Source organism: Oryctolagus cuniculus, chromosome 9 (assembly GCF_964237555.1).
Source record: "Oryctolagus cuniculus chromosome 9, mOryCun1.1, whole genome shotgun sequence".
In the NCBI taxonomy this organism is placed as follows: Eukaryota; Metazoa; Chordata; class Mammalia; order Lagomorpha; family Leporidae; genus Oryctolagus; species Oryctolagus cuniculus.
Genome location: NC_091440.1, coordinates 92,200,057 through 92,226,240, shown reverse-complemented (window position 1 = coordinate 92,226,240; position 26,184 = coordinate 92,200,057). Strand labels below are relative to the sequence as shown.

The following is a 26,184-nucleotide window of genomic DNA, read 5'->3' as shown; positions in this document are numbered from 1 at the left end:
CTCTCAGAGGACAGTTGGATGGAAGTTTGCAGTGGAAATTCCACAAAAAGAAAAGAGCGTGGAGCAGCAGGGACGTTACAATCATGCGGCAGTGAGCAAGAAACCGCCGGTGAATGCCGCAGCTGGCGGCTGCACAGGATGCCGTCTTCTTGGAGCAAGGCACCCAGCTATCACCAGGGAGGACGCATCATCTTAATAAGATGAGTAGGGGCTGCAGGGGCCCATGCACAATTGTGGGATTTTATCAGAGGGATAAACCCTCAGGCCCCAGGCACTCTGAGTCCACACTGACTCTGGTCTGAGGTTTGGTGTGGGGCAGGGTGCTCATGCAGGCCCAGGAAGGCCTCCCCTCCCCTCACTTTATCATAGCACTCGGCCTCAACTGGCCAAGCCGCAGCACCAACCAGCTCCTATGGGGTAGGCAGCTGACTCTGGGAAAACCATGGCTCTTTCAGTGGACAGGGGAAGCTTATGGGGCTGAGAGTGAATCTCTGCTCCCTGTGACTCTGGGGGCCCTGCACCTTGTGACTGTGGGAATTCTCAGTTGGATAGGGCATGCAATAAGGTGTGGCTGGGTCTTTGAGAAATCACCATATCTGGTTTCAGAAGCTCCGCGTTCTATACTCACACCGAGGCGCATGTCAGGATCCTTTGTGCAGTTCAGGTGCTTGCTTGGGGGAGGTACCTGGGCACTGTGGGCTCACCAGTTGGTCACATTAGCAGAGAGGGGCTGATACTGTGATCACGCCAGCTGAAGTGATCACACCCTCCCCCCACCCTGGCTGATAATAGAGGAGATCTATGATCCCAACCTGGGTATCACCCTGGGCTCTTGCCCCACCCTCAAGCATTGGCCAGAGCTCCCTGGCCCCCCTGAGCAGACACCTCTGTATCCACTAAAGGAGCAGATATCTCCACTAAGCCACAGAGGCATAGTTCAAATACAAAAGCTGACAGAGGAGAAAACCAACAAGAGTTTCCACAAATGACTAAAAAAAAAAAAAAAAAAAAGTAGAAATATAAGAAACATGAACAAGGAAGACAATATGATGCCTCAAAAGGAACACAACAATCTTCAATATTAGAATGTGAGGACAGATTGATGAGATGCCTGAAAAGGAATTCAAAAGAATGATCATAAGGAAACAAAAACATAGAGAAGCAAATGCATGAGTTAAAGAAATCCTTACATGACATGGTTGAAACATTTTGCAGGGGGACAGAGATATTGAAGAGAAATCATACTGATCAGTGGGTCATAGGAAGGGAATAAAAAATTCTTAGAAACAAATGAAGATGACAGCATAAGGTACCAAAACTTATAGAAATAGCAAGCACGGTGTTAAGAGGAAAGTTTATAACAATCAGTGCCTACACCAAGAAACTGGAATGATGTCAAATAAATGATCTAACAATGCATCTCAAGGACCTAGAAAAACAACAACAAACCAAATCCAAAATTATAGGAGAAAAGAAATAATTAAAATTAGAGAATAAACAAAATTGAAACAAAGAAAAGACACAAAAGATCAGTGAAATGAAGAGCTGTTTTTTTGAAAATAAATAAAATTGATACACCATTGGCCCAACTGACCAAAAAAATAAAAATTAAGACCCAAATTAATAAAATCAGAGATGAAAAAGGAGATGTTCCAAGAGATACCACAGAAATAAAAACAATCATCAGGAATTACTGCAAACAGCTATATGCCAACAAACTTGAAAAACCAGAAGAAATGGTTTTTCTGGACACAAAGAATCTCTAAAATTGAGTCATGAAGACACAGAAAACATAAATATACCAATAATCAAGACAGGGATTGAAAGAGTAATAAAGTCCCTCCTAACAAAGAAAAGCCCAGGGCTAGATGGCTTCACTGCTGAATTTTACCAATATTTTAAAACACTAATTGATATTCTCAAACTATTCAAAACAATTGAAAGGGACAGAATCCTCCAAGACTCCTTCTTGGGGTTTGTTGTTGTTGTTGTTGTTGTTTTTATTTGACAGATAGAATTAGATAGTGAGAAAGAGAGACAGAGAGAAAGGTCTTCCTTTTTCCGTTGGTTCACCCCCCAAATGGCTGCAATAGCCAGAGCTGCGCCGATCCAAAGCCAGGAGCCAGGTGCTTCTTTCTGGTCTCCCACGCAGGTGCAGGCACCCAAGCACCTGGGCCATCCTCCACTGCCCTCCCGGGCCACAGCAGAGAGCTGGACTGGAAGAGGAGCAACCAGGACTAGAACCCAGTGCTCAAATGGGATTCCGGCACCACAGGCGGAGGATTAGCCAAGTGAGCCATGGCGCTGACCCCCCAAGACTCCTTCTATGAGGCCAGAATCCAAAACCAGAAAAAGATACAAGAAAGAGAACGTAGACTAATATCCCTGATGAATATAGATGAAAAATCCTCAACAAAATACTAGCTAATTAAATTCAACAACACATCAGAAAAATCATTCACTGAAACCAAGTGGAATTTATCCCTGGTAGGCAGGGATGGTTCAATGTATGCAAATCAATAAATGGGATACATTAACAAATTGAAGAACAGAAACCATATGACACATCACCTGGAAGGGATCATTTAGAAAAACTCCTCTTGGACATAGGGTGTTTAGTTTACTATTAGAATTCTGTGCATGAGTAATTTTCTTTTACCTATTCTTACCTATCTTTTCCTATATTCATTTTATATATTCTGCTTTTGTGAGCACTGCAATTAATAAATACACTCACTTAGCTCATCATTAGGTTAAAGGGTAAGAGGACCTACTGTGGTTTGGATAATAGTTTGAATTTCTCCCAAAAGCCCTGTGTTGGGGTGCTTGGTTCCCAAATGTTAAGGACTAATGGATTCATGTTCATCATTAATGGATTAAGGGTGGAAGGTTGATTCAATTATGTCTGGTAGATGAGCCTAGTGGGAGATTTTTGGGTCATAGGAGGTTTCCCCTCAGAAGGTAATTCTCACAAATGGGTTGGTTACCTAGGCCAAGTTCAGCCTCACTTCTCTCTCCGCTCCCAGGCTGACTGTGTGTGAACATTCTTCTGCAAATGCTTTGCCATTGCCAGCCTCCACCACACACAAGACTAATAGGACCACCCAACCTTGGACTGTGAACCTCCAAACTATGAACTAGAATCAATCATTTTTCTCCCTAAAAAAGCTCCTATTAGGTATTTCTGTTCTAGTAATACAAAGCTGGCTAATACACCCACCATCTTGGGAAAGTTATAAACCTTGAAGCTGAAATTGTCATAAGAACAGGTCCACCCTGGCCAGTCCAGTGTGACAAAGCCTCTACTCAAAGTTGTCCTTATCAAAGTCCAACCCCATTACTCTCCATCCTCTTACTCTATTTCATTTTTCTTCACAGAAATTTTTCATCACCTAAAAGTTCATCACTTCTCTTTGGCCATTATCTGTTTATCCTATTAGAATCCAAGTTCCATGAGAGCAAGGAATTTTTTGCTTATTCACCATTGAGTTTTTTTTTTTTTTTTAACAGACAGTGAGAGAGAGAGACAGAGAAAAAGGTCTTCCCTTCTGTTGATTCACCCCCCAAATGGCTGCTACGGCCAGTGCACTGTGGCCAGCGCACTGTGGCCGGCGCACTGCACAGATCTGAAGCCAGGTGCTTCCTCCTGGTCTCCCATGCGGGTACAGGGCCCAAGGATTTGGGCCATCCTCCACTGCACTCCCAGGCCACAGCAAAGAGCTGGACTGGAAGAGGAGCAACCAGGACAGAATCCAGCACCCCAACCGGGACTAGAACCGGGGGTGCCCGCGCCGCAGGCGGAGGATTAGCCTAGTGAGCCACAGCGCCAGCCTGAGTTCTTAAAACTGAAGTAATACCTGTAAAATAGTAGATGCCCAATACTTATTTTTGAGTCACTGGATAAATAAAGGAATCATAAATAGCTTTAGAAGCTTTAGATCAGAAAAAAAAAAAAGCCTGCAAAAACAAGCAATGCATTGCTTTCCAAAGACTTTCCAGAGAGAGAGTACCTAGCAACAAAGCACTCTCCGTTCATGATGGATGTGTTCCCATTAGAGGATGAGCTCATCACATTTCCTACTACAGCTGCTGCTACTAGCCCCTCTCATACCACTATGTGAGTGCCCTCGTTCTGATTGTATGGTCACAACATAACTTCTAATAATCTGGTTTCCATGTCATCTGCTCACAAGGCAGGATTACTCCTTGCCGTTCCAACCTCTCCTGGCCATGCTGTGGCCTTGCTGTGGGCCCATCCCTATGTGTTCACATGAACTTTGGAAACAAGCAATAGAAAACAGGTGAAACAGGTCACGCAGAAGAGAACTTTTTTGGAACAGTATAGAAATATGGCACAATCTTTAAACCTAGGGCTCTCAGGGGAGCAGTCACAACAGGAAAATTCCAACCACAGACTGGAAGGCCACAAGAATTCTAACTACACCTTTCTCTGCTCCTGTGTGTTCAGCAATTTCATTCTATTTCACCGTACATGCACCAGAGACGTTCTGTCTATGTTCTCTCAGAGACTGAAAGGCTCCTGGGAAAGGCGCTGATGGGCTGGCCCAGCTGGGCTAGGCTCCATTCCAGACCAATCCACAGTGGCCACAAGGGTGGGATCCATGAGAACATGGCAGCATCCATGAGCCCACACGGCTGGAGGATGTCAGAGGCAGACGATTTTCTAACAGAAAAAGGTTACTACTCACAGAAGAAAGGAAGGATGCTGGGAAGACACACAGTGGACTCTCCCTCTCGTACATGAAATTCTGCAAGACTAGTATAGGTGTCTTGAAGAAGTGAATGCATGGCCGGTGCCGCGGCTCACTAGGCTAATCCTCCACCTAGCGGCGCCGGCACACCGGGTTCTAGTCCCGGTCGGGGCGCCGGATTCTGTCCCGGTTGCCCCTCTTCCAGGCCAGCGCTCTGCTGTGGCCAGGGAGTGCAGTGGAGGATGGCCCAAGTGCTTGGGCCCTGCACCCGCATGGGAGACCAGGAGAAGCACCTGGCTCCTGGCTTTGGATCAGCGCAGTGCGCCGGCCGCAGCGCCAGCCATGGCAGCCATTGGAGGGTGAACTAACGGCAAAGGAAGACCTTTCTCTCTGTCTCTCTCTCTCTCACTGTCCACTCTGCCTGTCAAAAAAAAAAAGTGAATGCAAAATATGCCAAATTGGAATGTTAATTATTTCTAACTGAAATCATTTGAGGAACTGTTGTTTCAGAAGAGGCCATTTGGCCTCTTTTCCTACGTGCAGCAATCCATAAAGATACTTTTGGGGCCGGTGCCGTGGCACACTAGGTTAATCTTCCACCTGCAGCGCCGGCATCCCATATGAGCACTGGTTCTAGTCCCGGTTGCTCCTCTTCCAGTCCAGCTCTCTGCTGTGGCCCAGGAGTGCAGTGGAGGATGGCCCAAGTGCTTGGGCCCTGTACCCCATGGGAGACCAAGAGGAAGCACCTGGCTCCTGGCTTTGGACCGGCGCAGCTCCAGCCGTTGCAGCCATTTGGGGGGTGAACCATCAGATTGAAGACCTTTCTCTCTGTCTCTCTCTCACTGTCTGTAACTCTACCTGTCACATAAATAAATAAAAAATCTTAAAAAAAAAAAAAAAAGATCCTTTTGGGAGGGATGTCCTATGCACTCCAAGGCTTAATCAGCAGACTAGTAAATGGAGCTGCATTAAATCTGAGCAACCGACCTCTAAAGTGACCCGTATCTTTCACTAGATCCTGCACGCCCTGTATATCTCTTAGTAAAACCCCTAAATCTTCCTCCCCAGTCAGAGATCCATCTGTTCTTTCATCCCTTCATAAATGTATTGTTCTTTGTTGGGAAAGGAGGAGAGGGATTCGAAAAGTTCGTAGAAAATGCATATTAGGAAACAACTAAGCATAGATTTCAGACAAAGAGATCTAAGCGGTGTGGGTTTGGGGTCTAACCTGGTGCTGCAGTCTTGGACAGGCTGCGGGGTCCTGTGTGACCTAGTGTTGCAGCATCGGTGGCCACAGGACTGGGCATTTGGGTCCGCCCCAGGCCCAGGGGTAGGGTTTTAGAATGGGTTACCCCTTTTCCCACAACTCCTCAATTCATTCGGAATGTCGCAGCAGCTGGGTGTGCTTCAAACCCAGGCTCCAAGTGGCACCGAGCCAGTCTGTGCACGGGCAGCTGCGTTGGAGCAAATCTCAGCTTCAGACACCGCCTAGTGCTGAAGGGGTGGAAGTGTCCACAGACTTGGCAAAGCAGACTCCTTGGAATTTCTGGAAGGCATCCACCAAGACACGAATAATCATTAACTCTTCCGTGCCCAGATGAAGCCATATGCCAATAAGGATCAAGAACTCGGAGAAATATGACTTCCTTCACCTAATGAACAAATCGGGGTGCTGGAGACTAACCACCTAGGACCTGACATTGTCAGATGTGCAGATAAGGAATTTAAAGTCGCCGTGTTAGGGGCAGGCATATAGTCTAGCGATTAAGATGCATGTGTCCCACTGAGAGGGTCTGGTCGGCTACCTGGCTCTAGTTCTTCACTCCAGCTTTCTGCTAATGTACACTTTGGGAGACAGTGATTTAGAGTCAGTGCACTTCCTACCAAAATGACAATGACATTTTCCACAGAACTTAAAAAAACTGCTAAATGTTAGATACTTCAGATAGACAAAGCAATCTGGAGCAAAAATAACAAAGCAAGAGATTTCACTAGCTGATTTTAAAATATTTTACAAAGCTGAGTAATTAAAACAGCATTGGCATAGACCCACAGAAGAGAGACCTTCGACTTAAACCCACACATCTACAGCCAACTGATCCTTGACAAAGGTGCCATAAACAGTCATTGGTGCTGGGGAAACTGAAGAATAAAAGTAGACCTCTGTCTCTCACCACATACAAAAATCAGCTGAAAGGGGATTGAGGACATAAATGTAAAAACTGAAACTTTGAAACTGTTAGAAGAAAACATAGGCAAGACATTTCAGGACATTGGAATGGGAAGAAATTTTCGGATCAGATCCCCAAAGCCCAAGAAGCCAAAGGAAAAACAGACAAATAGGATTTCCTTAAACGAAAGAGTTTTTGCATAGTAAAGGGAATAGTTAAGACAGTGAAGTGACAGCCTACAAATGGGAGAAATTATCTCAAGCTCTATATCTTACAAAAGGTAATAACCAGAATACATAAGGAACTCAAACAACTCAACAACAACAAAATCTGATTACAACATGGGAAAATGGTCTGGGTAGGCATTTCCCCTAAGCAGACACACAAATGGCCAACAAATGTGTGGAAAAAAAAAAAAAAAAAAAAAAAAAAACGTTCAACCTCACTAATCAGCAAGGAAATGCAAATCAAAACCACAATGAGATTTCACCTCACTCCTGTTAGATTGGCTATCAAAAAGAAAAAGGATAAAAAGGGGAGATTGGGGAAAAAAACCTTGCATACTGTCGGTGGGAATGTAAAATAGCACAATTATTAGGAAAAACAATATGGAGGTTCCTCCCCCCAAAAAATAAACTAAACTGAAAAACAGAACTACCATATGCTCCAGCGATCCCACCACTGGATATTAATTCAAGTGAAATGACATCAGCTCATTGAAGAGACATCTGCAGTCCCATGTTTATTACAGCACTATTCACAACAGCCAAGGAAGGGGAACAACATAAGTGTCCACACATTGATGAACAGGTAAAGAAAATGGGGTACATACACACAACTGACTATTACTCAGCCATAGAAAATGACATCATTGGGCCGGCGCCGCGGCTCACTAGGCTAATCCTCCGCCTAGCGGCGCCGGCACACCGGGTTCTAGTCCCGGGCAGGGCGCCGGATTCTGTCCCGGTTGCCCCTCTTCCAGGCCAGCCCTCTGCTGTGGCCAGGGAGTGCAGTGGAGGATGGCCCAGGTGCTTGGGCCCTGTACCCCATGGGAGACCAGGAAAAGCACCTGGCTCCTGGCTCCTGCCATCGGATCAGCGCGGTGCGCCGGCCGCAGCGCGCCGACCGCGGCAGCCATTGGAGGGTGAACCAACGGCAAAGGAAGACCTTTCTCTCTATCTCTCTCTCTCTCACTGTCCACTCTGCCTGTCAAAAAAAAAAAAAAAAAAAAAAAAAAGAAAGAAAGAAAAAAGAAAATGACATCATTTACAACAACGTGGACGGAACCTCAGGTCACTACATTAAGTGAAATAATCTAAGCACAGGAAGAAAGTACCTCATGATCTCCCTCATGTGTAGGACCCGAAAACACTGACCACATAAAGGAGTAAAATGGTGGCTACCAGAGCTGGGGACGGTGGTGAGGAGGGAGGTTGGGGAAAGGTTGATTAATGAGTTCTAAGTTATAGTTAGAAAGGAGTAATAAGTTCTAGAGTTCCATTGCACAGATAATGATACCATAGTGTATATTTCTTCTTAAGAATGTATTGTGGGCCGGCGCCGTGGCTCACCAGGCTAATCCTCAACCTGCGGCGCCGGCACCCCCGGTTCTAGTCCCGGTTGGGGCGCCGGATTCTGTCCCGGTTGCCCCTCTTCCAGGCCAGCTCTCTGCTGTGGCCAGGGAGTGCAGTGGAGGATGGCCCAAGTCCTTGGGCCCTGCACCCCATGGGAGACCAGGAGAAGCACCTGGCTCCTGCCTTCGGATCAGCGCAGCACGCCGACCACAGCAGCCATTGAGGGGTGAACCAATTGAAGGAAGACCTTTCTCTCTGTCTCTCTCTCTCTCACTGTCCACTCTGCCTGTCTAAATAAATAAATAAATAAATAAATAATTTTTTTTAAAAAAGAACATATTGTGAATGCTTTTGCCATAAAGAGATGTTAAATGTATGAGAAGAGACATTTACCCTGATTGAACTTTACATTGTATGTGTGTAAATATGTATAATTTTCATCAAATAGAAAAATAAAAATAAAGGATTTTTCACCAAAAATATTTTGCAGCAAAATAAACTCATCTTTCAGCTCCATTTTTCCATGAACTCTTCTTTTCCATGAACTTTTTGAAGTACCTCCATATGAAAGCAATAGGCTTTGGCCATTTCTTTGAACTTGACTCATCTGTGAAGGAAAATTTCATAATATGTGTGTGCCTCTCTCTCTTATTCATCTCTTATTAACCGGGCTCCTAGATGCAGACAAACCAAGAAGGGTAGAGGGAATGTCTCCAATACCTGCAGTCTCCAAGGGCATTCAGGGCAACTTATGCTCAATACTAGAGCGTCAGGATGAAAGTCACAAATAAATCTCAGGAGGAAGAGCTTGGATTCCAACCAAAAAAAGGCCATCATTGGCAAGTTGTCCAAAAACTCTATAGACCCTCTTTTTACTGATACATTTGAGAGCATACAATAAATGAAGAGCTATGAAAATATTTTAATTTGATTCACATATTTTGTTTTTCATCTCCTCATAGGAAATATTTTAGGCCTTTATTGTGGGCCACACAATGAGATGTAGGAGGAATTGGGACAAACAGGAAGGAGCTAGTGGTGAAACCTTGAGCTGCCAGCCCTTTGAGTCCTAGGTTTTCCTTTTTGAGCCCACTGGTGCCCCATGTTCCCAGCACCCCTCACCTCTACCCATGTACTGTGCAAGCAGGGAGGAACGAGGAGGAAGCAATGGCCGCCCTTCAGTGCTAGTGCTTTGAGCATCCTTCCGATCCCAGCCTCTCCACCCGCCTTGCACCATCACCCATCACATCTCCATTTGACTCACTATCCACAAATGCACCTGATGAACATCTGCACCCAAGTGCAGCCAGTTAGGGAGGGACATTTCCACGCTCAAGGGTGACGGTTCCGACCTCTGCAGAGTGAGCATGGCCTTGCGGTTGGTTTGACCCCACATCCTCTCACCTCCACCTTGTCAGCAGCAGATATTTAAGTGTAGCTTGAAGCACATGGACAAGGCAGACTGCAAAGCGGAGGCTGAAAGTAAATAAGCTTCGATCTACAGCAGCGCAGGACACGGGAAGTGCTATTGCATATCTACAAAAGCTGGGTGCAGAGGCACATGACTACCAACCTCCGCGCCATGAAATCAGTGAGCCGGGAAAATCTGAAATGCAGACAAGATCAAAGGATTCTGTGACTCACAGAAGCGGGGCAGTTGATTTAAAATAAAAGATGAAATCCAAATGTGCCACAAGATGGCGCCTTTGCCTTTCTAAAATTGTTTCCTTTTGTTGGGCACCAGGCGTCATCTTTCCCAGGGGAAAAAAAAAAAAAAAAAAAAAGGCAGGAATATGTACAGAAAACAACAGGCTATTTCAAAGATGACCTGTTTATTGAAGGACAAGTTTCCTGGGAGACTTTGGCCTGGCAAGCCTTAGGTAAACATTGAGCAGCTCCTGGAGTAATGAGCACTGTGCTTCAGCACACTCACCATTGCCACACGCTGTTGGGTTTGGTTCCATTTGATGAGGAAGGAAATTAATCTTTGGAATCTCCAGGCAACCCTTTGTCTTTAGGCAGGTCATTCGTTTCGCAGCATCGCTGTCAAACCTTTATTGGAACCTGCTCTGTTCAGTGCAGTCTGCTGGCGAAGCCATCATTCAAGGAGAGTTCTTTCTAAGAGGATGAAATGGGAGGAAATATTTGGCTGATAACACTTATAACACCCGGGTTTACCTAATAATCAGCCATTCGATATTGGAAGAAAAATATGAATACTTTATGCATTGAAGAATGTCAAAGAAGCTCTCCCCAACTACAGAATATTGTGACCCAAAGAGAACTAAAGGAGAATGTTCACTGCAGCATCATTTAAAATAATAAAAATGTGAACATAATATACACGTCCAGCACTATGAAAATGGTTAGTGTGCTATAACCGCACAGTAGAGTATGGGCAGCTGTGTAAACGGTGAATGAATACATTGAGTTCCATGGTGTGGCTGTCCTCTCTCCGCTCCGGTCCCTCCCGTCCATGCATACTCTGTTTTGTGACACTGATGGAGACCTGCAATGCCTGGCTCCCCTTTGCCTGCGGGCGCAAGCGAGCTCTGCCAGTAGGGGGCAGTCGAGGGAGCTTGCACAGCTGGAGGAGGGAGCCGGAGGGAGCAGGCTCCCTATGTGTCGTTTTGTGTGGCTTCTGTCGGCCTCAGCCTTCACCCTGGCAGCCCCTGGTACAGGATTCTGGGTTGTTTTTGGCATCCTAAGAACCAGCCTCATTGTGTGTCTGCCCAGCCCTCTCTCCCCGCCCCGGGCACCAGCAGCGGTCGCCAGGCGCCTTCCTTCAAGCCTCTGAATTCTGATACCTCCACCCTCCTCCTGTGCTCCCCACCCTGCCAGGGGGAGCTTCTGGGGCAGTTATTTTCTCTGTACTCCAGGGCTTGTTTCTTTCCCCCGTTCTATGAGGCCTCTTTAAGTCCTAATACATTTTCTCTTTTGAAATACTTAATGTGGACCCTGACTGGTAGGGAGACATTTGCCAGGAACTATATATTATATAGATTTGTAGACAGATGAATACACACATATATACATATTAGAATATATACATTCATGTATGTAAAGGTGCATATATATATATATATAACTTCCAAAAGTTGTGGAATTTCCAAAAGTTTGTGGAAATGGAATTAAAAGATAAATTAATTTTGGTGCAAAAAAACCTGAAATTCAAGCCTTTTTTTTCATCATTTCCATGAACTTCTTGAAGATCCTTTGTTTCCATGAATTTCAAAATTTTTTTCAAAAGGTTTATTTATTAATTTGAAAGGCAGAGTTACAGAGAGAAGGAGAGACAAAGAGAGAGATCTTCCACCCACTGATTCACTTCCCAAATGGCCACAGTGGCCAGGGTTGAGCCAGGCTGAAGCCAGGAGTTTCTTCCAAGTCTCTCCCATGGGTGCATTTGGGCCATCTTCTGTTGCTTTTCCAGGCACATCAGCAGGGAGCTGGATTGGAAGTGGGGCAGCTGGAACTCAAACCAGTGACCATTAAGGGTGCTGGCTCTACAGACGCCAGCTTAACCTGCTGTGCCGCAGCACCGGCCCTGGATTTCAAAATTTTTTGCAGCAAAATAAATTTTGTCTCATTCCATTTCCCATGAGATTTTGGAAGCAACCTCATCTATAAAAAATGTTACTTAATCCTCACAACAAATACTATGGAAAAGATACCATTACCCCCATTACACAGAAGGAGAAACTGAATCTTGGGGAGGGTAGATAAATTTTGCAATATTACATAGCTAATAAATGATGAAGCTGGGATTTGAATCCAAATATCCCTGATTCCACAATCTGTATTTTTTGCTCTATGCCTTGGAAGTTGCTCAAACCTCAAGGTCAATTTACACTTCAGTGGGCATAGTTCAATTCCTAGACTAAGCCTTTTTTTTTTTTTTTACATTATAATGTAAGACAAAACACTGTGCATATAATACTAGAGAAGATCATCACCATGTGTGACTTTATGACGTTATGGAAAGTTATGAAAAGTTTGAGGAGACTGTAAGGAAACCATGGACATCCCTAATCCCAAGTTGTGTGTCAGTTATTCATTCCACTACTAGGATTTAGTGTTTTATTTGCCTGGCAATGTGCAGGACTCAAAATGATAATGCAAACATGACTAGTCCCTCCTCCAAATAGTTTACAATTAGGGTATTCGACCATCTTTAACTAAATCATCATATATAAAAGGTACTTCAAAAAATCCCTAGAAAGTAGAGTTAAAAGGTAAATTTCGGGGGTGGGCATTTGGTCTAACGGTTAAGATACAGTTAGGACATCCACGCCCACATTGGAGGAACTGGGTGTGATCCCCAGCTCCAGCTCCTGGCTCCAGGTCCCTGCTACTGTGGACTCTAGGAGGCAGCACTGATGGCTCACATAGTTGGGTCCCTGCCAGCCCCAAGGGAGACCTGGAAGGAGTTCCTGGTTCCCAGCTTCCGCCCAGCCCAGGCCCAGCCATGGTGGAGATTTGAGGAGTAAACAAGCGGATGGGAGCGCTTTCTCTCTGTCCTTCTGCCTCGTAAAGTAATTAATCAATGAATCCAAAAGATAAGTTTGTTTTGGTGTAAAAGCCATTTTTGAAATCCATGCATAATTTTTTCATAACGGACATTCTCCATGCACTTTTTGAATACCCCTCATATGCAGGGATTTCAACATTTTTGCACCAAAATAAACATCTTTTAATGCCACTTTCCATGAACTTTTTGAAGTACTGTTATAGAAGTACCTAAGTGTATCACGCAAGGAATTAACATGCACAGGCCATCTGATAAGAGCTGTTCAAAATGCAGCATACACACACACACACACACACACACATTCCAGATGTTGGCATCCATCCCTCCATGTCTGGACTGTGTCTGCTCTGCCTTTGTGTACCGGGAACTCTGGGTTCCCCATCCAAAGGGCTTGCAGAGAGATGTCAGAGCAATAGTAGCAGTGTGTCTCCCGAAAACCTGCTCCTCCCCAGGGCTTGACCTCTTTGCTTCCCGCGTGACTTTTGTGAGGTCCATCAATATTTCCACAGGCAGCAGATGGACCAAGACATCCCTGTAGCCTAATCAATACCATGCTCAAGTGACCAGGGAAAAGTGGCCAGAAAGCTGTCTAAGGGACAGACTTGCAGAAGTGCAAACACAACCCAGCCAGAAACTTATGTTGTAATCAGGGTCAGGAATCTATTTGTCACATCACCCATGACAGCGAAACCTCTGAACTCGTGCAGCCACATTTCATCAGTCAGGAAACAAAGCATTGGGCAACCACCCAGTAGAGAAAAGGGATCTGCTGTAGCCAACATCCACTGATGGATACAAAAATGAACAAGGGAAACCTTACAGAGGAAAAAGACTTTTGCAGAGCTTCAAAACACTTTCTTCCTAAATACGTAATCACTGTCATGGCTGAACAATTTCTTTGAAGCCCCCCTCCAGGAGGTGGAATTGATTTCCACACGTTCATGGCTGGGAAAGGGGGAAATTGCAGCTTTGATGGAGACAGCACCTGAACCAGGAGAAAGGCACATGGCCTCTAATTGTCTACACCAAGACATATAGCCTCAGCTAGCCACAAGGACACACCACACAAAGCCACCAGAGGGGCATTCTACAAAATTTCCGATAAATACTTTTTCTCTTTTTTGTTTTTTGCTTTCTCTTTTCAGAAACCACTCTTACATGTCTTTATTATGGCTCATTCTTTTTGCAGATTGAATAAAGCATTTTTTTTCTAAATCGGCTTTGGATCTGAGGATTTAAAAGTTTTTATTGTATATTGACAAACTATAATTGTATATATTTTTGGAATTCAAAGTGCTTTTACGATATATGTCTACAAAGGAGAATGATTACTCAAGCTAATTAGTGTATCTGTCACCTCAAATACTTAACCATTTTTTGGTAGTGAGAACATCTGAAATTTACTTTTTTTTAAAGATTTATTTATTTACTTGAAAGACAGTTACAGAGAGGTAGAGACAGAGAGAGAGGTCTTCCATCCATTAGTTCACTCCCCAGATGGCCGCAACGGCCGGAGCTGTGCCGATCAGAAACCAGGAGCCAGGAGCTTCCTCCGGGCCTCCCATGTGGGTGCAGGGGCCCAAGGACTTGGGCCATCTTCTACTGCTTTCCCAGGCCACAGCAGAGAGCTGGATAGGAAGTGGAGCAGCCGGGACTAGAACTGGCGCCATATGGGATGCTGGCCCTTCAGGCCAGGGCCACAGTGCCAGCCCCCTGAAATTTACTCTTAGCAACTTAAAACATAATGCCAATAGTTCATATTACTAGCTGTGGTCCCTCTGCTGTGCTATAGATAACAACAATTTATTCTTAGGATAACTGAAAGTTTGTATCCTTTAACCAGTCCCCCTTCCCTCCCCCTCCCACCCTGCCCTTGGTGACCACTATTCTATTCTCTGTTTCTATGAGTTTGATTGTTTTAGAGTTCACAGATAAGTGAGAACAGGAGCTATTTGTCTTTCTGGGCTTCTGACCAGTACTTTTCCAAAGTGTTTTTCCATGCAAAACAAAGAAAGATTGAGAATAAACACAATTCAAGATCCTGAGACAGAAAAAGGGCCTTGGTAGAAACACTGGTGAAATTCAGTTTTTAAAGTCTGTCAGTGAGCTAGTAGCATGTTAGTTGCTTTGTTTTGATAAAGATGCCATGGTTATATAAGGTGACATTTGGGGAAGCTTGGTGAAGGCTATATAGGAACTCTCTGTACTATCTAACCCTTCTGTAAATCTAAAATTATTTCAAAATATAAGGACTAAAATGGAAAGAGACGGGGCGCGGGAAGCTACCACGTACCAGGACCCATTTCCACAAATGCATGCAGTACTTCTGCAGTTTAAGGGTTAGGCAGTATGGGTGGCACTCTTTGCGCAATCAGCAGTCACGGGCTGGGGAGGAGAGGTGGGTCCAACATCAGCATATGCACCCAGCCTCTTGACAGGCAGGAAGGCTGCTTGGAGGAGGCTCAGGCCTGATCTGGGGAAGGGTGGAGAATTCTGGGGAGGGAGAAAGGACAGAAATGAGAAGAAGCTTCCCCTAAAAAGGCTGCAAAGTATTCAGGAGAAACCCCTAGGAAGACCTGTGCGAGGAGTGTCCCAACAGAACTACTGACCTTACCCACCACTCGATCTGACTTGAGTGATGTGCATATAAGTTCTGCTTCTGTCTTGGACATCCAGAGCAACCCCAAGCCATCCTTTGTTCTTTATCAATACAGTCCTTATCTGTCCCTAGAATTGTTCTTCTTAAAATTAACCAGTGGCAGGGGTGGGCGCTGTGGTGCAGGGGGTTAAAGACTCGGCCTGCAGCGCCAGCATCCCATAAGGGAACCAGGTTCAAGTCTTCGCTGCTCCACTTCTGATCCAGCTCTCTGCTATGGCCTGGGAAAACAGCAGAGGATGGCCCAAGTCCTTGGACCCCTGCACCCATGTAGGAAACCCAGAACCAGCTCCAGTCTTTCTACCTATCTCTGTAACTCTTTCAAATAAATAAAATAAACATCTTTTGAAAAAATTAACCAGTGGCCTTTTTAGAGATGATTTTTTTAAAAAAAAAAAAAGAATCTGCTCTTTAAAAAGTAATCTCCAGGGGCTGGCGATGTGGTGCAGTGGGTTAAAACTACCAGCTGTAGCGCCGGCATCCCATATGGGTGCTGGTTCGAGTCCCAGCTGCTCTACTTCCCATCCAGGTTCCAGCTGATGGCCTGGGAAGCAGCAGAGGAGGATGGCCCAAGTGCTTGGGCCCCGGCATCCATGTGGGAGACCCGGAATAAGCTCAAGCCAATGCATGCTCACTGTGCAATGACACATGAACATATATTGGCACGGAACACAGAAACGCTGACTAGAGTCTGACCATGTTCCAACATTTCCCAAGGTCATTAAAAGTCACTGGGCTTGGGTGTCCCCGGCCTCCAGCACTGATACTCGGCCCTGAATAAACCTGACATGAACCTTTTTATGGAGCCTGCTAATTTCCTTCCATAGAACCTTTGCAGGCCAAGCGTGCAGATGAAACAGCACTACCCAAGCAAGTGAGTGCTGAGGTTCAAGGAGAAGAAAAGTGGCCAGCAGGAACAGGTCCAGACCGGACAGAGCGCAGGGCTGCGGGGAGAGGGCTGAAGCGGGAAGGTGGCAGAGAGGCCTGCCCTTCAGAGCAGGGTTGAATGTCATTTCAGATCGCTAGAGTGTGCTCAGCAAGTTGGCTTTCCTACAGGCTTGCTCCAACCCTGGGGTGGAAACGAACAGCAAACAAGAAAGAATGATGGTTGTGTGAGAACAAAGATTGGGTCTCTGTTCATTCCCCAGTGTCTCTGGGCCTAGTGCCAGGCACACAGCAGATAATCAGAATGTGTTTATTGTGGAGTGAATAAAGGAAGGAATGAACATGTAGGACAGGCTGGAGGAGGCTGTGGAGCTACATGCTGGAGTGGGGAGGAGATGGAGCCCCGGCCCTGGATGCCTCTGTTTCCCCATCAGCTCTGACTCCCCACTCTTTCTCCTTACCAGCCTCAAACCCGCTCCTGCACCTCGTTTCTCCCCACAAGTGCAGCACTAAAGGATGAACCTGCAACTTCCCCTAGCTCATCTAGTCCTAAAGCAAGACATAGCCCTCAAAGAATATTTTGTGAGCCTTTTTTTTTTAAATATTTGTGTTCATCTACTTGAAAGGCAGTGTGTCAGGGAAAGATTTAACTTTGTTTTATACCTTTGCAAACCAACAGTTAAGAATGTCATATAGTGGGGAAAGCTGCTGCCTGCAGTGCCTGCATCCCATATGAGCACCGGTTCGAGTCCCAGCTGCTCCACTTCCGATCCAGCTCTCTGCTATGGCCTAGGAAAGCAGTAGAAGATGGCCCAACTCCTTGGGTCCCTGCACTCATGTGGGAGACCCAGAGGAAGCTCCTGGCTCCCGGCTTCAGAGTGGCGCAGCTCTGGCTGTGTGTCCAACTGGAGAGTGAACCATCGGATGGAAGACCTCTCTCTCTCTCTCTCTCTCTCTCTCTCTGCCTCTCTATAACTTTGCCTTTCAAATAAATAAAAAAATAAATATCCTTAAAGAAACAAGAAAACATTTTTTTAAAAAAGAATATCATACTACTACAGTTTTAATGACTTGTCATTACTTTAAAATTTACTGTGTATGGATGAAATGGTCATTTTTCCATTTAATTATTGTTTATAGCCATTGTCTTTATTCCCACTTAACTAGGGTTTTTTGCTTTTTACTTGTTAAACTTCTTATTAAGTGAAATATTAGGCCTTTTATTGTAATGTAAATTCAAAATAAGTTCTCTCAAAAACCAAAAAAAAAAAAAAAAAAGAAAGAAAGAAAGAAAGAAAAGGAGAGGGAGGGGAATATCTTAGAATTCAATCTACAAACTATATTGAACCTGTTAAAAAGTAATTAAAAAATTTTTAAAATAAAATCTCAAGAAAAAAGAAAAGAAAAAGAGAAATCTTCCCTCTGCTGGTTCACTCCCCAAATGCCCTCAGCAGGCAGACCGGGGCCCAGTTATTGGATCAATCAGCTGCTGCCTCCCAGGATTCACCAGCAGGGAGCTAGACTGGCAGTAAAGGATCTGGGCTTCAGGGCATTACTCTGACATGGAATGCAGGCGTCCCAAGCCCTGGCTCAACCTGCTGCACCACAATGCCCGACCTCAAAGAATATTTTGATTGTTGGTAGTATAGAAAAGATTTCTCATTCATTACAAAGTTCATGGATGAGTCACCTATAGCCAAAGATTAATAAGAGAAAAACATACACATATATTTTATATTAAATTGATGTGACACAGGAGCCTTCTGAAATGAAGAGTCAGAGTAAAGCTGTGTGTTCCTACGGACAATCACACTGAAGCATGTTCAAAAGACAGAAGGGTTTAATCTAATAATCATACACTGGGGGATCTCAGCAAGGTCTGTTTATGTCTCTGTGTCTTTAAGACACAAGGAAGGGAGTGGGCACTGTGGCACAGCAGGTTAAGCCTGTGACACGAGCACCCCATCTGGGTGCCTGTTCTAGTCCTGGCTGTTCCACTTCCGATCCAGCTCGCTGCCAATGCCCCCTGGGAAAGCGGTGGAAGTGCTTGGGCCCCTGCACCCACATGAGAGACCTGGAAGAATCTCTGGGCTCTTAGCTTCAGCCAGGCCCAGCCCTGCCGTGCCCATTGTGGTCATGTGGGGAGTGAACCAGTGGATGGGAGACACGTCTCTCTCTCTCTCTCTCTCTCTCTCTGTTTCTCCCTCTCTCTATGTAACTCTGCCTTCCAAATAAATACATGTCTTTAAAAAAAAAGAAAGAAAGAAACACGAGGAAGAATTCCTTTGCTCCATGTACCAGGAGGGCAATTCTTGAACGAGGGTGTTAGGGTCACTTCAGGGGAGGGTCAGAGAATTCTTTGGCTGGAGAAAGGCAGAGAAGCCCGCCTGCTTCTGCTGTTGCCTCAAATGCCAGCGTGCCATATCTTGGGGAAGGTCATCCTGACCAGCATCGGTAGAAATAGGGAACTTGGTTGTATGCTCTTAGTGTGTGTTTCCAACTTCCTCCCCACCCTCCCTTGGCTGGGTTGACATAGTCCAAGGACCACGGCAAGGTTCATCCCCGCTGCAGCAGGAAGCATGCACGCCAGTCCCTCTGTGGTAGTGCCCAGGCTGGAGTTGTTTCTGTCTATTGAGTTGCTAACTCGACAACAGTGCCTTCTTATTCTGAAGAATTCTAAATGGACATTTTTACAATCTGTCCTTTTTCCATGTTTGCCCGTTATTTTGCTTTGAAATTTCATATTCTTTTTAGATGGAAGTTACTCCTTCATTTACCTCATTGTACATGTGTGTCAAATATTGTTTAAAGTCTTCATCAGATTCCTTCATATAATAAATTTTATTTTGCATAAATTGCAATCTGCTAGTTTTTATTTGCATCCTTTGTTGGTGTTAGATTTCTTGTGTGTTTTTGAAGTGTAGTTTGATTTTTAATTTGTGACTTTTCTTCTTCACTCATTCTATATCTCCATATACGTGGTTTCTATACATCCTAATGATTTCATATCTGCCTCTACTGCCCATCTAGAATTAGAAGTTAACATGGTACTTTGAGATTCCTGGCTGGTGGTTATAATTCCTGGCTGGAGGGAATCATAGATCCTGTCCCAAGCCAGCTGGTAGCTTGGTTGACTTCCAGGGTCAGGAGCTGATTATGTCCTCCAACTCCCATTAAAAGCCATGCGTATGACCAGCACAATTTCTCTGTCTACCTTGTTGGGGGGTGGGGAGAATGGATGCTGGAGATCGAAGTTTGTGCCTGTGTTTACCCTCTTGGCTTTCTATTTTAATCTTCCATTACTATGTTTGGGAGCAGAGTCGCTGTATCAAAGCCAGTCTGAAGCCCTGAGTAGCCTTCTTGTCAATTTCTCTGCTGCCTCCACTCTAGTTCAGGCCACTGTCCACTCTGCCTGGATAACTACGGCAGCTTCCGAACGGATCTCCCTACGGCCGGACTTTCTTCCCACCAGTCCCCATTCTTCCCACCATAACTAAGGAATTGTACGATGTAATTCTTCTCACTTCACTACCCTTCCTAAAGGCTTTAAGTATTTCCCGGTTGTCACAATCTGCAGCAGAGATGGAGCGAACTCACCAGCTCAACATGGAAAGGGAAGAATGCTGCCTCCCACTGCTCACAGGCAAAAGAGCATTAACTCTATAGTCCCAGAAGACAGACACATTCCCAAAGGAATGATGTATTACTACCTTCTACAAATGAATGCTCACCCCAAAGACTTTAGGACAAGGGAATAGGTCAGGAATACTTTCTAGGTCCCATGTAACAGTCAGCACCTTCTTAGAACACATGGCAGCCAGTCAGAATGGATCTGGTTGGTGATTCCAAAAGTCAGGAAGAATGGAAGATAATGATGAAAACCTTCAAATGTCCATTAACAGATACTAAACATTTCCTATTTTCAAGGTACTTTGAGGGAAAGCAGAAAGCATATACAATATGTCCAGCTTTAAAGAAGTAGTAGGTAAGGTGAAACATTTCAGCTTGTGTCGAAATCGTGTTGAACTGTGTCCCCCCAAAAAAGATAGGCTGAAGCCCTAAACCCCAGTAATTCAGAATGTGACCTTATTTGGAAACAGTTTCCATGGCTGTCATTGTTCCAGGTGCGGTCAGACTGGAGTAGAGCAGACCCTTAATCCAGCATGAGATGTACAGACAGGAGGGAACACCAGGCGACAGTGGAGGCAGAGGTGGGGCTGACGCACCTCCAAGCCAAGGGCCCCCAACCACTGATGATAGCAAGAAAAGCTAGGAAGCAGGAAGAATTCGCCCCTATAGATTTAGGGATTTGAAGCCTCCAGAGCTACCAGATGAATTTCTGTTGTTTTTAAGCCTCTGTTTGTGCTATTTTGTTACAGCAGCCCTGGGAAACTAATGTTATCATTAGTTTTATAGCTAGTGTTATAAACAAAATGACATAACAAAAAAGAAATCATTTCCAGCTGACACAGAGCCTGTGCAGAACACAGCATCTGGGCCGGGCTTTGTAGCACGGTTTTGATAGGTAGCGCTGGCAGCAGAAAGAACTTTGTGTTCTTCCACATCAGTCCAGGAATCAATCCTGAAGCACAGCCCCCCTAAACAGCCTATTTTGATTCCCTTTAATGCTCTGTAAGAACCCAGTGTCAACTTTGCCATCAACGTGACTGTAAGGCATAAAATCAGGAAGAACAGAATATTTTACATAGGCTTTATCCCTTTAAGCAGGAATTGCGGAGGTTAAATAATGATTACTTGCTTTTATTCCCTTTGTATCACACTGTAAAAGGGGCAGGAGGTATCTTCATGGAGATTCCAGTGTGCAGTCTACTGCTCATTAAAATCTCAGTCTAACCAAAACTGACAAGCCGGTAAGAGGAACTGGTATTAAGAGCGCTGTCTGGAATTTCTTCCAGAGCTTTTGACCTTGGGTTATGACGTCTTCACGGTGCCGTCGCTAGGTTCTGTTATGATCACAGGCATTGCTTAGCAATCTCCGGTTGTAAATAAATTCTTGAAATTTCAGTAGTCATTTAGGGAGCAAGGTACACGCTCCCCTTCTCACAACTCAATCTCACTTTGGGCTCCAAATGAAACTGACGGAATCCAGATGGCTTCCATCCTAAAAACACAAGCACCTACGGGTTTGAATCTTCAAAAACACCGAAGGGTTTCCTCCTGAAACCCGGATCAAATTGTCTCACAGCACAAGGGTTCTTCACCAGGGATGTGCGCCCGAATCTCAGGGAGCGGCTTATAGAACAGAATACATTCCCCGCCTGCGTCCCGCACTCACACGGCTGTGTCACAGCTGAACACACGCCCAACTCCCACGGACCACCCCAGGAGGAAGTTCTGAACTCAGGACAAGGCCCATAGCCCACAGCTAAAAGACCAATTCCAGCAGTCGCCTCCCCACCCTGAAACTCGATTCACAAAAGCCACTGCTAACCGATGTCCTCCACCCCGGGGGTGTTTTCAGCTCGGTGAGACCCCCACCCCCACAACGCCACGACCACCTCCCACCCACTCTCCCTCCAGTCTCTCCTCCCTTTCCCACCCGGGGCCGGTCCCCACCCACCTCCGCCACGCCCCTTGGGCGTCCACGAAGCCTAGGCCACGCCCCAATTCCTCGGGCCCCGCCTCCTTTGGCCGCGGAGGCCCCGCCCCCGACGGCGAGGCGACCAGCAGCCGCGGCCCGCAGCGGGAGGGGCGGGGGCGGGGTGGGCGCCGGGGAGGGGGGTGCGGGATGAGGGGTGGGGGCGGGACCGGGCCGAGCGCCACGAGGGGAGGAGTCGCGCCGGCGACTCACACTTTCGCTCCTACGGACTCTGCCTCGGAGACCGAGGAGCTGGCGGGGGAGCCGCCGGGAGCGCCCGAGGAGCCGCCGCTGGAGGACTGGCGCTCCCCGCAGCCGTCGGGCTCTGAGCTGCACCGTGGCCGGCGGAACATGGCGCCCCTGACGTTCTGGCGCTGCTGCCAGCGCATCGTGGGCTGGGTGCCGGTGCTGTTCATCACCTTCGTGGTCGCCTGGTCCTACTACGCGTACGTGGTGGAGCTGTGCGTGTGTGAGTACCGGGCGGGCGCGGGCGGAGGCGGGCCTGCGGGGGTCGGCGGCCGCGGGGCCCCCTGTGGCTTTGTTCACGCCCGCGGCGCGGCCTCCGGGCGTCCTCGGGGGCGAGCGGCGCGGCCGCTGCCCGGGCAGAGGCTGCGGGCCCCGCGGGCCCCGCGGGCCCCGAGAGCTTCCTGGTTCCGCGGTCGCCGGGCGGCTCCTCAGCGTTCTGTGACGGAATGTTCAGAGAGGCGTTTTCTTCGAACTGCGAGAGCCGAACTCGGGGGGTGGGGGTCGTCTCGAGGTGCGCGTGAGGCCCTGTCTGCTTTTGTTAATGTCTGGTGGAAGACAAATCTGTGCCTTCCAGATTGTTGTTTTGTCCAAACAGCGCGGGAAGAAACGCCTGGGACCCGACGAGCCGGCGGCTGGGGGTGGGGGAAGGGAGGCGTGTCTTCCCTGGCCCGAGAGCAGGCAAGATCGCCCGCTGCTGATTTTTGCTGGCACTTGACCCTTTTTAAAGTTCATTTATTTCGAGTCTGAATCCAGCGACCGGTACAGAACGCTGCTTTAAGGCAGGACGAGTGAGTGGGGGCGACACAGAGCTCGACTCTGATTTTCTTGGCCGTTCATTGTGGAGGCTGGTGTATCTTAGAGCTTCAGCTTCCAGGGTCTTGTTTTATTTTCGTGATTCCCATTTCCCTGGTTGGTTTTTAGCACCCAGTTCTCACCTGATTCCCTGACTTGCTGCTTAAAAAAGGGTTGTCTTTAGATCGAAGGAAATTGGTTGTCATCGGAACATTCAGAGCTACTATTTGTGTGTGTGTGTGTGTGTGTGTGTGTGTGTGAACATTTGTGCCCAGATTGCTCTGTCTTGTGTACATTGTTCATAAGCTTTGGGTATGCGGCTGTTTCATGTCAGTCCCCCCCTCCCTGTTGCTGTGTATACATCTGCTTTTTGTATCAATTTTTTTTATGAAAACCTAGGACCCAGTGGTAAATGGTGCCTGTAAAAGCGATCTCTTGGAAGTACCCTGGGATGATGTAGTCCTAGTTCTTATTCTGCAGAAACATCACCATTAGTATTCTTTGACAGAAGAACCGGATGAGATAGGTACTAGTTGTTGAGTGAAAAGCAGTGTACCACCCGCTTTCCCTGGAAGTGGCAGAAGCAGCATCTCAGGACGGATTTGCGTGACTCTCAGCCAGCTGCTTGGTTAAGACACGAGCTCTGTAGATGGAGAATACTTTGGCTGAGAAGATTTAAGGGTAGGTGTTTTGTTGTTTTTATTTGGAAGACCGAGAGACAGAGACAGACATCTCCCACCTGCTGGTCCACTCCAGATGCTCACAGGAGCCCTGGCTGGGCCAGGTGGAAGCTGCGAGCTGAGAACTCCGTCCACGTTTTCCACATGGGTGGCAGGGATCCAACTACTTGAGCCATCTCCTGCTGCCTCCCGGGTCACATATATAATTAAGAAGCTGAGATTGGTAATGTAGATCAGACTGCAACCCAGGCAGGCATTCCAAGTGGTGTCTTAAATCTGTGCTAACAGCCACCCCCTATGGTTTTTGTTTTTTTTTTTTTTGTTTTTTTGTTTTGTTTTTTTTTTAGATTTATTTATTTATTTAAAAGGCAGAGTTACAGAGAAACAGAGGCAGAGAGAGAAGTCTTCCATTTGCTGGCTCACTCCCCAAATGGCTGGAGCTCTGCTGATCCGAAGCCAGGAGCCAGGAGCTTCTTCCAGGTCCCCCACGTTGGTGCAGGGACCCAAGGACTTGGGCCATCTCCCACTGCTTTCCCAGGCCATAGCAGAGAGCTGGATCAGAAGTGGAGCAGCCCGGACTAGAACCGGCGCCCATGTGGGATGCCAGCACTGCAGGTGGCAGCTTTACTGGCTATACCACAGCACCATGCCAGCCCCAAGGGTCAGTTTTTAAATTAAAATGCCTACCCTTGGCGGGGGTGGGGGGTGGGGTGGGGTGTTGCAGCTCAGCAGTTCAGGTGGCTCCTTGTGTGGCCCACATCCTGCATCAGAGTGCTGGTTTAGACCCAGACTACTGTGCTTCTGATCCACCTTTCTGCTAAGACATCTTGGGAGGCAGTAAGTGCTTGGGCCCCTGTCACCCATGTGGGAGACCTGGATGGAGTTCCGGGTTCCTAACTTCAGGCTGGCCCGGCCCTTGCTGTTGTGGGCATTTGACGAGTGAGCAAGTAGAAGACTCACTATCTGTGTGTCTCTCTCTCACTCTCACTCTGCCTTTCAGTAGATGAAAATAAACATTTTTAAAGATCTGCCCTTAAGAAAATTGCTTTGCACCTATATGTTTAATTTTGAGGAAAACTATCCCTACATGTAGGCCCATAATAAGTTGGTTGTAGAATATTATTTCCAAACAATAATAGCATCAATCTGTTGAATATAATGGTTTTGTCTCATCCTTTGGATGCCAACATGTTGAGTCAGTTAGAATTGAGTAGATTTAGCTTTTTTTTGCAGCTGTTTCCAGAAAGTAATAGTTAACTAATGATACCTACTTTATAGTATTTTCTTTGAAGTGGACATTCACTCCAAAAGTTGTATCATTCTTATGTTGGACGAGTCCCACCCTATTCTAATTCTCGTTAGTGGTTTTGAAGTAAAGTTTGTGAAAGAACACTAAAAATTCGATATTGGTTAAAAATGAGCATTTATGTTCCGATTTCACAGTTTGACCTATCCATAACTTCTGTCAAAAATATCAAAAGGTGTGATTAGACCATGCTGCCAAAAGTCTTAAATTGTTCCTAATTTCTTTCAGCCTTTCATATAAAGTAAGGGAATTAATATGAATTGAGAAGCACCGTGTGCTAGTGAGCATAAAAGGGATATTCCATTCACTCTATTCTTTAATTCTCTTGTCTCAGAGCGTAGGTGTCTCTACAGAGCTGGAAGTTGAGATTCTACGTGATTCAGTCCTTTGGTTAGGTCATATAATTGTTGAGTGACTATTGGAATGTGACCTAGATGTTTCCATACGTCTGTTAAACTTTTAGTGACCAGTGAGAATCAGTGGAACAGTAATTGTTTGGTCCATAATAGGGTGGTAGGTTATTAAAGTGGTTGACATTTTTGAAAGTCAATTAGCTGGACTTTAGGTCCATCCTTTAGAAATTAAAGCTCTAGGATTTTATCAAGTTAAAACATTCTGCAACAATTAAGGTCCAATGCTTGGCAGAATTTTCAACTATTCAGTAATAAGAGGTCTTAGAGATTGTGTTTCATACTGATAGCTGATTTTGGAATTTGGAAGTCTGCAGTGTCTCTGGAATATCAAGGTGGGTATAAAAGTATATTCACTCTCAAAAATATCTTTTATCCTACTTAGGTATTTTTATATTTCATAAGCAATGGCCCTCCCCTGAAATATATAAGCATATACCTTTATAGGAAGACTTGAAGTGTGCTTTCCATTATATGCCATTAAGTATTTTTATAGAATTTTCTTAGTTACTGATATTCTTCATCAAACTAGAAGGAAAGGAGGATCCTGGTTGTAACTTTACATGAATGTGTCAATTTAATACTCACAATCAAAATCCACAAGGCTAAGCAGTTTCCCCAG

The 26,184-nt window shown here is 45.9% G+C and overlaps 1 protein-coding gene and 1 long non-coding RNA gene across 20 annotated transcripts in view; one reads left to right on the top strand and one right to left on the bottom strand.

Annotated features, from left to right (window-relative positions):
- Positions 1 to 10,270: 10,270 nt before the first annotated feature.
- On the bottom strand, positions 10,271 to 22,480 carry LOC103349027 (uncharacterized). The gene is made up of 2 exons (XR_517255.3): positions 22,342 to 22,480; positions 10,271 to 10,575 (listed from the first exon to the last, which is right to left on the bottom strand). It is a non-coding gene; the product is annotated as an uncharacterized lncRNA (long non-coding RNA).
- ZDHHC20 (zinc finger DHHC-type palmitoyltransferase 20) overlaps positions 22,268 to 26,184 on the top strand; it is an 80,533-nt gene continuing 76,616 nt past the window's right edge. For 6 of the 19 annotated variants that reach the window (XR_011378913.1, XR_007921211.2, XR_011378912.1 and 3 more), the window contains exon 1: positions 22,273 to 22,597. Coding sequence is in view for 12 of the 19 variants with exons in the window: in XM_008259915.4 (XP_008258137.2) it covers positions 22,279 to 22,597 (319 nt within the window). In the remaining 7 variants the exon portion in view is untranslated. Of the gene's footprint in view, positions 22,598 to 26,184 lie in introns of all 19 variants that reach the window. The other 13 variants (XR_011378911.1, XR_011378909.1, XR_011378910.1 and 10 more) reach the window with 4 other exon arrangements.